The 14294-nt window shown below is 45.1% G+C and overlaps 1 protein-coding gene across 2 annotated transcripts in view; it reads right to left on the bottom strand.

Annotated features, from left to right (window-relative positions):
• Nucleotides 1–14294, bottom strand: part of ptprja (protein tyrosine phosphatase receptor type Ja) — a 192527-nt gene that overhangs the window by 58215 nt on the left and 120018 nt on the right. For both annotated transcript variants that reach the window (XM_068046060.1, XM_068046059.1), the window contains exons 19-20: nucleotides 8900–9187; nucleotides 1248–1394 (exon numbers count right to left, since the gene is read on the bottom strand). In XM_068046060.1, coding sequence (XP_067902161.1) covers nucleotides 1248–1394; nucleotides 8900–9187 — 435 coding nt within the window. The remainder of the gene's footprint in view (nucleotides 1–1247; nucleotides 1395–8899; nucleotides 9188–14294) is intronic.

Genomic DNA, 14294 nt, shown 5'->3' with positions numbered 1-14294 from the left:
GCCCGCTTGATTGGCACCCCATCCACACCGACGCACAGTGGCAGCAGTGTGTACCATCTACAAGATGCACTGCAGCAATGCACCAAGGCTCCTTAGACAGCACCTTCAAGACCCACAACCTCTACCAACTAGAAGGACAAGGGCAGCAAATGCAAGGGAACACCACCACCTGCAAGTTACCCCCCAAGTCACACACCACCCAGACTTGGAACTATATCGCCTTTCCTTCACTGTCCCTGGGTCAAAATCCTGAAACTCCCTTCCCAACAGCACTGTGGGTGTACCTACCTCACATGGACTGTAGCTCACCACCACCTTCTCAAGGGCAATTAGGGATGGGCAATAAATGCTGGCCTAGCCAGCGATGCCCACATCCCATGATACTTCAGTCGCAGGTTAAGGAAAGTTCCAAGTCCTAGCTTGACCTGGGATACTATGGAGTGTACGGGAAGGAATTATGAGGTTTGTTTTCCACAATTCCATTCCTATTGCAGGTATGTTTTTCAAAACTGCCAAGCTGTTATTTAATCCATGCATGCAAAAATGATGGACAGGAAAAGACCAGATTGTTCATTAAGCCTGTCCCATGCTGTCATGTTTTAACTTATGCACTCAGAAACCCCCATTCACTCATATGCCCCCACCAACCAGCCACACAATCATCTACAAGAGGCAAGACAAAAAAAAATTCTGGGAGATTTCTCCCCAATGCCCAATGCTGGTCAAACAAGTTCCAGCAGATCACACTGACGGGAAAGATATCCTCAAATATCTTACCTACTTTTCATATGTAGTGACATCAGTCACAGTTTGTTAGATTCTAACACCCACATAAAATCTTTGTACTATCTGTGAGCCTGTAGACAATTCCCTCAATGCCTTTCTCCAGACTACTGATCAAGAACCACGGAGAAATTGCTGGAATGGCCATCTCCACCTGCCAATAGTTTGGTGAGGTGTTGCTTCGATTTTCCTGATTTCTGCATAGGTCAAGCACCCAGGTAATGCTGTAAATGTCATGGGTACCCACTCTATTTATGTAAATAAACCTATTCCCAGGATTTGAGAATTGATGGCCAGCTGTCCTATCCTATTGCACTTCCAGCAACAAGCAAAGCTGAAAGAAGTCCAGGCCAAAGATATTTGCCCCTTCCAGTATGAGATGCAAATCACCCAGGATCAGGATCACTGGATAAGTCCCAACTTCTTACAGGATTACAATTCAATTAAGAAATGGAAGTACTTACCGCTTTGTTCTTTTGTAACAATCACAGCAATTGCTACAATTGGTCCATTGTTGGAATTAAATGCATTTTTATTGATGCCAAACTTTATTGTTTTGTGAGTAAAGTCAAAACCTGATAAATCTAATTTAGTAGAAGGCTGGGATGGTCCTGCGAATAAATGAGATAAGTAGTGTCAAACAGCATAATGTATCTTTTCAATGACTTGTGTATTTGAATTTTGAGAGGCCTGTTAGAATACAAAACGCCAAAACAACTGCCCTTATTCATGGATGAATCTCATCTGCCCTTTTCTTCAATATCCCTCAATTTTTTCTTGCTCTCTTTGGCAAAAACATCTTGAACTACTTACATTTCAGTGAATTTATCTGACAACTAATTTCAAAGCCTATTTTGGGGAAATGAGATTCTTTGCCTTTCAGGTACCTAGGTTCTGTTTCAGGCACCCTCACCAAAGCAGGGTTAGATGTGGAGTAAAATCCTTTTTTGTTGTTCCAATCCCGTGCCTCAGCCTGAACCTTAAAACAGTGCAATTGGAACTGCTGCACAAGCCTCGAGTGAGGCAGCCAATTTTAAAGCGACATTTCCAATTGGGTGATTAATGGACAGAAATCTTGGGATTTCCCAATATGCATTCCTGGCAGTTGAGGCCTTGTGTCCAGAGCTTGTAAATGGAAAATGTACCCATTCGTACCTGGAAGTCCACCTGAATTATGTAGGCTAATTAACACTTGGAACTGGATAAAGATAAAGACATTTCATGTGCAACTTTTATAGCTCGTAAACAGAGGAGTCTTGCATCCACTCTATCTGGGTTAGAACATAGAACATAGAACAGTACAGCACAGTACAGGCACTTCGGCCCACAATGTTGTGGGTTAGATATGGAAAAGCCAATATTTAGTTCACTGTGATTATCTAATGCCACAGTGAGTTATTTATTTATTTATTTTTTTTTTTTTTTAGAGATACAGCACTGAAACAGGCCCTTTGGCCCACCGAGTCTGTGCCGACCATCAACCACCCATTTATACTAATCCTACACTAAATTCCATATTCCTACCACATCCCCACCTGTTCCTATATTTTCCTACCACCTACCTATACTAGGGGCAATTTATAATGGCCAATTTACCTATCAACCTGCAAGTCTTTGGCATGTGGGAGGAAACCGGAGCACCCAGAGGAAACCCACACAGACACAGGGAGAACTTGCAAACTCCACACAGGTAGTACCCAGAATTGAACCCAGGTCGCTGGAGCTGTGAGGCTGCAGTGCTAACCACTGCGCCGCTTATTTTAGCAGTCCTGGCACATGCAGTAAGTGCATATTGAGAACTTGCATTCACCTTCATCCCCATCCCAGCCTGTGATTTCCTGTCCATTAAAGTAAGCGGTTGCCAAATTTCCTGATATCTATTCCCACCAGGCACTAGGAACACCTAAATACTGAGCAGTATGGCATCAGAGATAAAGGGGGATGGGGGCGGGAAAAAATTCTACCACAAAGCTGACTGGTTGAAGCACTCCCACCTGCTTCCCTATAGTCAGAAGGGTACGAGTTCCAGTGACCACTCCAGGCTTTCAGCCCACAGTCCATGAGCTAGGGGGTAATACTGAGTGAGTGCTGCAATATTGGAGATTTGTGTCCTTTGAAAGAGACCTGCCTGTCGATTGCAGTGCTTCAAGTGGATGTTAAAAATCTTGCAGCAGCATTTGAAGAATGTAGGGAACTCTCCTGGTGCCCTGGTCAACATTTCTCCTTTAACTAGCCCCAAAGTCACGTTAATTGGTCAATCATCTCAACAGTGTAAAATCTTGCTGCCACATTTATGCACTTAACAACCATCACGGTATTTCATTATATGAGGCATTTTGAAATGTGATGCTATATAAATGCAAGCCTTTCCTTCTATTCCATTTAATGTGGTCAGCAAAAATAAAATAATCAAATATCAATCATTATTCAGCATTGACTGCCTGCACTTCCATTCAGTCTTCTTGGCTGGCTGTAGGTAGATAGAGATCAATTTGAAACATGGGTTTCTGAGAACTCTCAGAAGCTAGGTTTTGGAGCTGCCTCTTTTTCCAGTCTCTGCTCCCAAATTGTTCAAAAATTCAATTGCTTACAGAAGTGACGTGCTGTAAATTTAGCCTGCTCACTATTCTTTTTGTAAATGGCTACTCTAGCCAAATTCAGTGGATTTTGTACACATGTAGACTTAAGGATGAAAGGTTTTTACGTACATGTGTAGATGAAGTTTTCTCCTGGGTCTGAGCAGCACATCCTCCATAAAGGGCCTTTTCTATGTATGTTGCTCTACTATTGGGATACGAGGACTTCCCATTATTGGGACATTGTGAATCTACATGTGAGACAGCTGTTGTATAGGGTAGAGCTGATGAGGTTAATCCAATCTAGCTGTAGACCTCTCTGCGACTAAAGATAATGCTGTTCTTCAGTTGGATGTATATTTGACTATTAGGGGACATGCTCTACTATGATGGTTGGCTATGGTATCACAAGTTACAAGGGAAGACAGGGGTTTGTAGTTGTAGGTGACGGGTAGCCCTATCATCCAAACCCATGACTTCTGAACTACCATAGAGGGATATAATTCCTGTATTATGTAATGTCATGCTAATCATGCTCAGATAACAATGTGTGGCTTCTCTAAACTCAATGCATATGGTTGGTAGTGGAACAACTACTGGCTTCCTCACCCTTTTTCTACATTTATGGTTAGTGATGCCTTGTGCACTACTTTCACAATTACAAGGTTTAAACTAATTTGGTGGGGGGGAGGAACGAGGAACCAGGAAGTATCGGAAAGGAGAAACAAAAGGTGCATGGAGTTCTGGAACAAACAAATAACATTAGAATAAAGGAAAGTCCAAAAGGTGGAAGAATCAGGCAGCACAGAAATGCAAAGCAGATTAGAGGGCAGGGGGGGGGGCGGGTCGGGAAGTGTGGTTAGAACGCATGTGCATAAATACACAGATCTTGACAAATAAGTTTGGCAAGGTGCAGATACACTTTGCCTCATGGTGGTTATGATATAGTGGCAATATCTAAGACCTAGCTCAAAGATGATCCAAGAATGGAAACTTAACATTGCTAGCTACAATTTCATACAGCATTGAAACAGGCCCTTCGGCCCACCGAGTCTGTGCTGACCATCAACCACCCATTTATACTAATCCTACATTAGTCCCATATTCCCTACCACATCCCCACCTTCCCTCACTTCTCCTACCACCTACCTACACTAGGGGCAATTTAAAATGGCCAATTTACCTATCAACCTGTGGGAGGAAACCGGAACACCAGCAGAAACTCACGCGGTCACAGGGAGAACTTGCAAACTCTGCACAGGCAGTACCCAGAATTGAACCCGGGTCGCTAACCACTCCGCCGCCCCAGGAGGGACAGAGGAGGGAAACAAGAAAGATGGTGGTGGTGTTGGGAGGCAGGGGCGTGGGGGTTGGTGCAATGAGCGTTGGCCTGGCCAAATTGATCAAAGATACTGTTGTAGCTCTGGTAAGGGTTGATGTGCTAGAGGGTTCAAAGATAGAACTTATTCAATTGAGTTAAGGAACAGAAGAAGAGCTGTGATGCTGCTGAGTGTATACTATAGACCACCAAATAGTGGGAAATAGATGAAGGAGAAAATTTGCAAGCAAGTTTCAAAAAGATTTGATAATAATAGAGTATTGATAATGTGGAACTTCAATTAATGAATATAGACTAGGAAAGAAAAAGTGGGTGTAAAGGATGAGGAAGGTAAGGAATTCCTGAAATGTGAAGAAGAGCACTTTCTCCATCAGCATGTGTCCAGCCCAATGAGGGCCTAGTTCTGGGGAATGAATTGGGGAAAATGGAGCATGATTCAGTGGGGAAGCCTTTGGGAAATAATGACCCCAATATCATTAGGTACAGAGTAAGTATGAAGAGAGATATAGAGACATTAAAGGTGAAGATACTCAACTGGAAGAGGGTGAATTTCAGTGAGTTAAAACGGAATTTGGCCCAAGCAGGTTGGAAACAAAGATTGGCAGGTAAAACAGTAAATAGGCAATGGGAGGCCTTAAAGATGATGTGGTTTGGTTTGTAGCTAACCGCTACAAAGTCAATAAGCAGTGAAACTCAACGGACCACCTAGCATCGACCTAGACACTGGAAACGACAAAGGCAAACCCAACCCTGTTGACCCTGCAAAGTCCTCCTTACTAACATCTGGGGATTTCTGCCCAAGTTAGGAGAGCTGTCCCACAGACTAGTCAAGCAACAGCCTGACGTAATCATACTCACCAAATCAAACCTTAAAGACAATGTCCCAGACACCGCCATCACCATCCCCAGGTATGTCCTGCCCCACCAGCAGGTCAGACCCAGCAGAGGTGGTGGCACAGTGGTATACAGTCGGGAGGGAGTTGCCCTGGGAGTCCTCAACATCGATTCTGGACCCCATGAAGTCTCATGGCATCAGGTCAAACATGGGCAAGGAAACCTCCTGATTACCACTTACTGCCCTCCCTCAGCTGCTGAATCAGTATTCCTCCATGTTGAACAGCACTTGGAGGAAGCACTGAGGATGGCAAGGATGCAGAAAACACTCTGGGTGGGAGACTTCAGCGTCCATCACCAAGAGTGGCTCGGTAGTACCACTACTGACCGAGCTGGCCAAGACCTAAAGGACATATCTGCTAGACTGGGTCTGTGGCAGGTGGTGAGGGAACCAACAAGAGGGAAAAATATATTTGACCTTGTCCTTACCAATCTGCCTGCCATAGATGCATATGTCTATGACAGTATTGGTAAGAATGACCAGCGCACAGTCCTTGTGCAGACGAGGTCCCACCTTCACATTGAGGATACCCTCCATCGTGTTGTGTGGCACTATCACCATGTTAAATGGGATAGATTTTGAACAGATCTAGCAATGCAAAATTGGGCATCCACGAGCTGCTGTGGACCATCAGCAGCAGCAAAATTGTACTCAACCGCAATCTGTAACCTCATGGCCTGGCATATCCCCCACTCCAACATTATCATCAAGCCGGGGCACCAACAAGGTTCAATGAAGAGTGCAGGAGGGCCTGCCAGGAGCAGCACCAGGCATACCTCAAATTGAGGTGTCAGCCTGGTGAAGCTACAACCCAGGACTATTTGCGTGCCAAACAACATAAGCAGCTTGCGACAGACAGGGCTAAGCGATCCCATAACCAACGGATCACATTTAAGCTCTGCAGTCCTGTCACATCCAGTAGTGAATGGTGGTGGACAATTAAACAACTAACTTGAGGAAGTCGCTCCACAAATATTCCCATCCTCAATGATGGGAGAGGCCAGCACATCAGTACAAAAGCTAAGGCTGAAGCATTTGCAACAATCTTCAGCCAGAAGTGATCCATTTTGGCCAGCATCACAGATGCTAGTCTTCAGCCAATTCGATTCACTCCGCGTGGTATCAAGAAATGACTGAAGGCACTGGATACTGCAAAGGCTAAGGGCAACATTCCAGCAATAGTACTGAAGACTTGTGCTCCAGAACTTGCCGCGTCACTAGCCAAGCTGTTCCAGTACAGCTACAACGCTGGCCTCTACCGGGCAATGTCCTGTACACAAAAAGCAGAACAAATCCAACCCGGCCAATTGCCGCCCCATCAGTCTACTCTCAAACATCAGTAAAGTGCTGTAAGGTGTCATCGACAGTGTTATCAAGCGGCACTTGCTTAGCAATAACCTGCTCAGTGACACTCAGTTTGGGTTCTGCGAGGGCCACTCAGCTCCTGACCTCATTACAGCCTTGGTTCAAACATGGACAAAAGAGATGAACTCAAGAAGTGAGGTGAGAGTGACTGCCCTTGACATCAAGGCAACATTTGACTGAGTATGGCATCAAGGAGCCCTAGCAAAACTGGACTCAATGGGAATCAATGGGAAAATTCTCGGCTGGTTGGAGTCATACCCAGTGCAAAGGAAGATGGTTGTGGTTGTTGGAGGTCAATCATCTGAGCTCCAAGACATCACTGCAGGAGTTCCTCAGGGTAGTGTCCTAGGCCCAACCACCCTCAGCTGCTTCATTAATGACCTTCCCTCCATCATAAGGCCAGAATGGGGATGTTCGCTGATGACTGCACAATGCTCAGCACCATTCGTGACTCCTCAGATACTGAAGCAGACCATGTGCAGATGCAGCAAGACCTGGACAACATCAAGGCTTGGGCTGATAAGTGGCAAGTAACATTCGTGTCACACAAGTGCCAGACAATGACCATTTCAAACAAGAGAGAATCTAACCATCTCTCCTTGACATTCAATGGCATTACTATCACTGAATCCCCCACTATCAACATCCTGGGGGATCACCATTGACCAGGAACTGAACTGGACCAGTGACATAAATGCTGTGGCTACAAGAACAGGTCAGAGACTGGGAATTCTTCAGCGAGTAACTCACCTCCTGTCTCCCCAATGCCTGTCCACCATCTACAAAGCACAAGTCAGGAGTGTGATGGAATACTCTCCACTTGTCTGGATGGGTGCAGCTCCAACAACACTCAAAAAGCTCAACACTATCCAGGACAAAGCAGCCCACTTGATTGGCACCCCATCCAACATCTTCAACATTCACTCCCTTCACCACCGATGCATAGTGGCAGCAGTGTGTACCATTTACAAGATGCACTGCAGCAACTCACCAAGGCTCCTTCGACAGCACCTTCCAAACACGTGACCTCTACCACCGAGAAGGAGAGGGCAACAGTTGCATGGGAACACCACCAACTGCAAGTTCCCCTCCAAGTCACACATCATCCTGACTTGGAACTATATCGCCTTTCCTTCACTGTCGCTGGCTCAAAATCCTGGAACTCCCTTCCTAACAGCACCATGGGCAATAAATGCTGGCCTTGCCAGCAACGTCCACATCCCACGAACGAATAAAAAAAAAATTCTACACACTACATTTTCAGAAGGATGTCAAGACCTTGGAAAAAGATTTTCTAGAATTACACCAGGAATCAACAACTTCAGTTATGTGGAGAGACTGGGATTGTTCTCTTCAGCTGAGAGAAGGCTAAAGGGAGATTTAATAGAGGTGTTCAAAATTAAGAAGAGTCTTGATAAAGTTAGGAGAAACTGTTCCCACTGGTGGATCTGTCAGTAACCAAAGTACACAAGATAATTGGCAAAAGAACCAGAAGGGAGATGAAGAGGTTTTTTTTTTACACAACAAGTTATGATGATTTAGAATGCACAGCCTGAAAGGGTGGTGGAAGCAGATTCAGTAATAGCTTTCAAAACAGAATTGAATATATTAACTTGGAGAAAAAAATTGCTCTGGAGAAAGAGTGGGACTAATTGGGTAACTCATTCAAAGAGTCGGCACTGGCACAATAGCTGAATGGCCTCCTTCTGAACTGTAAAATTCTATGACTCAAGAAAGCATCACCACTTTGCTTTGCTTATTGAAAAAGGACTCCTCGTCACATCCCCCGGAATAAAAATAAAGTTGGTAGACACTGGTTAAAACAATTTACTTTAGCAGAATGCTTGACAATGATCTACTTGAGAAGCCTCTTTTGATGCCAACGCTCTCGTGTCACATCTATTCATTCATTGTGAGAGTGTGTGCTGAGTTTATACTTACGTGTAATGCCAGATTTGCAGTCTATTCTGGTCGGTGTACTTGGCTTACCACATGACAAGGTGGTGATGTTCACAGAATAACTTGTGAAGAATTTAACATTGGTCAGGTTGAATTGATGCTCTCCTGAGGTACATTTCGTAATGTTTTTAGTTAAGACTCTGGTGGAGGATATTGCCTTGATTTGAAAGCCAGTGTTCACTCCGCTCGGACATGTCCATTCGAAGTTAATGATAGGGTTCAGATCCACTCCTTTACACGTCAGAGACGAAGAACTAATTGCGGCTGCATCTGCATGGAACCAAAACTCACATTAGTGCAACGAGGAAGATAACCTTCTTCAATTAAAGTCAAGATTTGGGGAAATAAAAGTCTGTTCTATACCATTCCAGTTCTTTCCCTTATTTAGTTTCTGAACTCCCCTCCTCAGCTTATCTTTCCTTATCCCCTTACATCAATAATTTGTTTAAATACCATCTCAAGAGTATTGACCTCTAGTACCTTGCCCAAGTAGTTCTTCTTGTGTGAACCTAGCCAATGAGTCCCTACAAGCTGTTTGACCACAGGAAACCATTCCAAACAAGCCTAATTGGAACTTCACTGGATGATCACGACTAAGAATCTTGACTGACTTTTATGTTCTCTAGCCCAAGGGCTCCAAGATTAATTACAGCATCCCAACTGGTGGCTTACCTGAGATTAGATTACTCAGTACTGGGCAAGGATCAAACCTGGAACCTTCTTACCCGTGAGGTTAAGTATCACAATTGATAGTGCATGTACCCATTAAACTACAAGGAAAAGCACATCTGCGTTTCTAAACAATGATCAGTATTGAGCAATCGATCAGTAAAAAGCTAGGAGTGGAGCTTAGCTTCAGTGGACAGTAACTGGCAAAAATATGACGACTTTCACTTTTTGTATTTTGACTTTATTTCATTTTAGTCCTTCAATATTAGAAGCTGTGGACTGGTTTAGCATGGAATTAGGTTAATTCATTGATTACCGAAAATAAAGAAAGTGGGAATATTTGATAATGGATATGCAACTTGTTGACCAATAACAACCCCTGTACCACTCCACGCTGGATTCTATCAATCAGTGTGGCAGAATGTTACCAGTGGGGTTCCACAGGTGTTTGTTTTGTGACATCTTTTGTTTAACATCTTCATACATGATCTAGATTTAGGAGTCAGAGGCAACAATGGCTAAATTAGCAGAAAACACAAAGCTCATGAATATGGTAAAATCCAAAGCTGAACAGGATGTGAATATACTTGGGAATTGGACAGACTGCTGGCAGATGAAATTTAATATAGAGAAATGCAAAGTGCTTCACATTCAGTTAAAAAAGGAAAGGACCATCAATTAAATAGAAAGAAAATAATGTGCATGGTAAAGGATAGAGATATGGCTGTCCTGATTCAAAATAAATAGAAGATACTGCAACAATGTTCAGTGACGGGGTGTAAAGCAAATAAAATGTTGGGATGTATTAATGGTTCAATATTGAGTCAAATAGTGAGGTCATCCAGCCATTTTGTAAATTATTGGTGTGTCGCACTTAGAATACAGGACTGGATTTAATGTTCCCATCGTGGCTTCCGGCAGTGAACCCGGAAGTGGGCGCCATTATCGCTTGTCACTTGTGTGGCTGGCCCACCGCAATCCCACAGCGGGTGATCAGTTATAATTATGAAGATGTGGGGCCCAGCCAATTACATGATGGAAGTGGGATTCGAGGCATCGAATGACTCCAGAGCAGGTGCTGGCGTCATACTTAAAGCCCTGCTAGCCCTGCTTACATTGTTGCCTTTGGGTCATTTATTGTTTACTGCTGAAACTAGTGTTGGAGTGACTCCTGGACCCCCTTACCCCCAGACAAGGAACCCGCAGTATGGCAGAGGCAAGACACTGGGTGGCTCCACAGTTTAGCGATGCCTCCCTTGAGATTCTCCTCCAGGCTGCAAGGAAAAAGCGGTAGGCCCAGTGGTGGCAAGAAGAGGTCCTCCTGCCTGACCAAGCAAGCCTGGATGGAGATCGCAGAGGAGGTCAACAGCCATAGGGTCACCCCCCTACCCCCCGAACATGGGTCCAGTGCAAGAATAGAGTTAACAATTTCCTTCATTCTGCCATGGTGAATGGCTACATGGGAGGCTGCGTAATAGGAGGAGGGAGGCACCACAAAAATGCTGGCAAATGCAGTTAAAGATCACCACATCCCGCCATGCATCTTGGCCACAGGCCACCTTTCACAGTTCATATCCATTACCTCCCCCGCCAGCTGACGTGGGAATCAGTCATATAGGAAACCTCAGCAGGGACGAGGGGCTGCCACCAGCACACATGTCCTGTAGCTCTTCCTGTGAAATATGATTATCTCCCTCTTTCCACTTGCAGGACAAGTGAGCCCATAACAGCAGGGGAGCCTCATGGACTGGTTGAGGAACCGCAGGCAGACAGCTTCTCTCAGCATACTGAGAATGAAGCACCAAGTTAGCAGGGACCCAGAGAGCTGCTCAATAGCGGATGCGAGACTGGAGTCTCCACACAAAAAAAGTGAGGATTGTCTTCATTCAACACCTAACAGAACTATGGAGATCCACATCACGCATGGGTATCATGACAAGATCTGCAATGCCTAACCCACATGTTTGTGTTCTCTCATGCAGGTTGGCATCTGCAGGAGACTCCACCAAAAGGGGGACAGCAATCAACCTCTGAGGAGCAGCAGTCAGAGAATGCATCATCAAATGACTCTCCTGCACCTTTCACCAGCGCAGATAAGTTTACATCAGTGGGTTCACGCTTAGCTTTAAAATCAGGGTCACAAACACCACACACGTGCCCGAACAGCTGGCTGAGGCTGAGACTGCTGAGGCCTTTGACAGTTGGAGGACTCTGGGTGGCCAGGCCCATGCTGAGCCCCAGGCTGATGACAAGTCTCTAGTATCAACAGCTCAGGACGTGAGATGCAGAAGGAGATGCCAGAGGTCATGCGTAGCCATGAGCGGATGATGGATGAATCCATCCATGCCATGACTGCTGTCATGTCTCAAGCACGTGAGTGCATGGCTTCCTCCATCGAGAGGTTGGCGACCCACATGGAGAACCAGATCCCACAGATGCACACAGACTTGCACATCATCACCTTGGCCATGAGCTCAATGCAGCAGTGGCAAGGTGAGAGAGGTACAAGGTGCCTGGAGTCATCTCCACCTCCTTCTCTGGTCAGCAGTGAGGTTTAATTGAGCCTTGAAAAGGGAGGAGGAGAGGCTGACCTCCACAGCTGAGGAATTCTCTCAGGGCACTCTGCCAGTGAGCCCAACTCAGTAGCCACGATGCCCGAGGAGAGTCCTGCATCTGTGCAGTGAACTCTCAGGCAGCCGGGGCCCTCCAGGCCTCAAGCAGCCAGAAGATGGCCACCAATGTCATCACAGGCCAAGGAGCAGCCTGATCAGCAGCCTGCCTCCAGCCCAGCTGCTAGTGCAGGGGGTCACAGCTCATAGAAGCACTGGCAAACATATATCGAAAACCATGCAGACACACTTGGGGATTCACGGGTGTTTGAAATTTGCTATTTGTTTTCTGTTTTTAAGTTTTTCCGTTATTGAAATTAACATCCATTGTGGAAAATGCTTATTCCTTCATGCCTTAATTGTGAGATGCTGACTTCACCCTTCTCCCTTAGTGGGCTGCAAGTGTAAGCATAGCCCTCCTTTGCTAAGTGTCTCTGATGTGCCAGAGCACATGTATAAGTTGGGCACTAGGCACGGAACCCAAATAGAAAGGAGGCGACAGACTGAATGCTTTAGGTAAGTCCTGATTGCTTTCATTCTGAGAGGCCATCATGGTGGCTGGAAGTGGGTAAGTATGAGACTGTCTGTTGCTTTCTGGCCCTCCCTCCATTGGAGGCGCTGCATTATGCCATTGGGGGTGGGGTTCCACAAAGACAGGGTCTAAGAGACCCATGCCAGGTGATCAGTAGGCCTCAAGAGCACTGTGCTTGCAGTGACAAAGTAGCCTTGGCATCTTTGCTTTTGCTACTCCTCTCGGCTTATGTGCTGATGGCCCTCAGTGCCCACCCTTGCTGATAGCCAACCCTCTCATTTAGCAATATGGACACCCGTGTCGACCTCCCAAGACTAAGCCCACCGTGAAGATCGTACAGCACTGCAGGCTGACAATGGCCTCTGCTCCTCCCTCTTCCCCTGTCCAGTGCTCTTTATGGCTGCCTTCCCGTCTCAAGCCTCGGTGCTGCTAAATTTCAATGGCCAGGAATCTGAAGATATGCGAGGACTGCCTGTCGTTCACGTAATTCCAAGCCCCCCATCAAATCACTTTCAATTACATGCAAATGTATTAAAACTAACTGTTCTGCAATTCAAATAGCAGTTCCATTGTGTTGGGGTGGTGACGCCACCTTGGTGCTTTCCTGCCGCTGACTAAACCCGGCACGGACGTCATGACATCGGATTTCCAGGCAGACGCGTCCGACGCTATTCTCCGTGCCCCCATCTGCCCACTCCACACCTCCATTCCCACTCAAAACGGACTCAATAAATTCAGCCAACTGTGTGCATCGCAGTACAAAAAGAATTTTGCAGCTACTGAAGAGAGCAACCAGAATGATTGACAGGATGGAGGGATTGGATTATGAGGCAGTGATTATGTCAATTTGGTAAAGAGAACATTGAGCAATGTTATGATTGTCATTTTGAGGATTATAAAAAGGACTAGATAATGTAGACCAATACAAGATGCTTCAACTGGGAAAGACCAATAGAACCAGATGAAATGGTTAAAGGAGGGTAATTTAAAACTCATCTGTGAAAACATTATTTTTGTGAGCAAGTCATCAAACTATGGAACAGATTTCCTAGAGCAGATAGTACTGATTAATCTAAACACAAACTAGATGGACTTCTGTCAGAAAATAATATTTTGAGATCTGGTACATTTGAGACAAGGCATATGGTAAGTGTAGCAATGCTTGTGAGGAATTGGTGACTTTTGACCTCTGGTTCTAAAAGCTTTCCACCACTAGGATTTTTCTAGCCTCATGTCTGGGTCTGTTGTAGACTAACTGAGAGAGATTGATTGCCGTGATTAGTCAACAACTCAGTTATCGTTTTATTCATGTGACTACCAGCATGGTAGAAGATGAACTAGAAGGACTGTGGTCTTTCTTCATCTCACAATTCCTATGACATAAGTAACATGATCTCTGATTTTTTCATTGGCAGTTGAGCGATGGACTAAGACAGTAGAAATTTCGTATGGTCTTAGTCTTGAACAGTGAAGGACCAGTGCAGTTCAGTTTTGAGATACACTTAGTGTAAAATTATATGTGAAGGAGTTACATCACACTTAAGTTGTTATGTTTGATTTTATTCCA

The sequence above is a fragment of the Heterodontus francisci genome, chromosome 14, assembly GCF_036365525.1.
Source record: "Heterodontus francisci isolate sHetFra1 chromosome 14, sHetFra1.hap1, whole genome shotgun sequence".
Taxonomy (NCBI): Eukaryota; Metazoa; Chordata; class Chondrichthyes; order Heterodontiformes; family Heterodontidae; genus Heterodontus; species Heterodontus francisci.
Note: the sequence above shows the minus strand (reverse complement) of the source record. Positions and strands in the feature narration are given on the sequence as shown.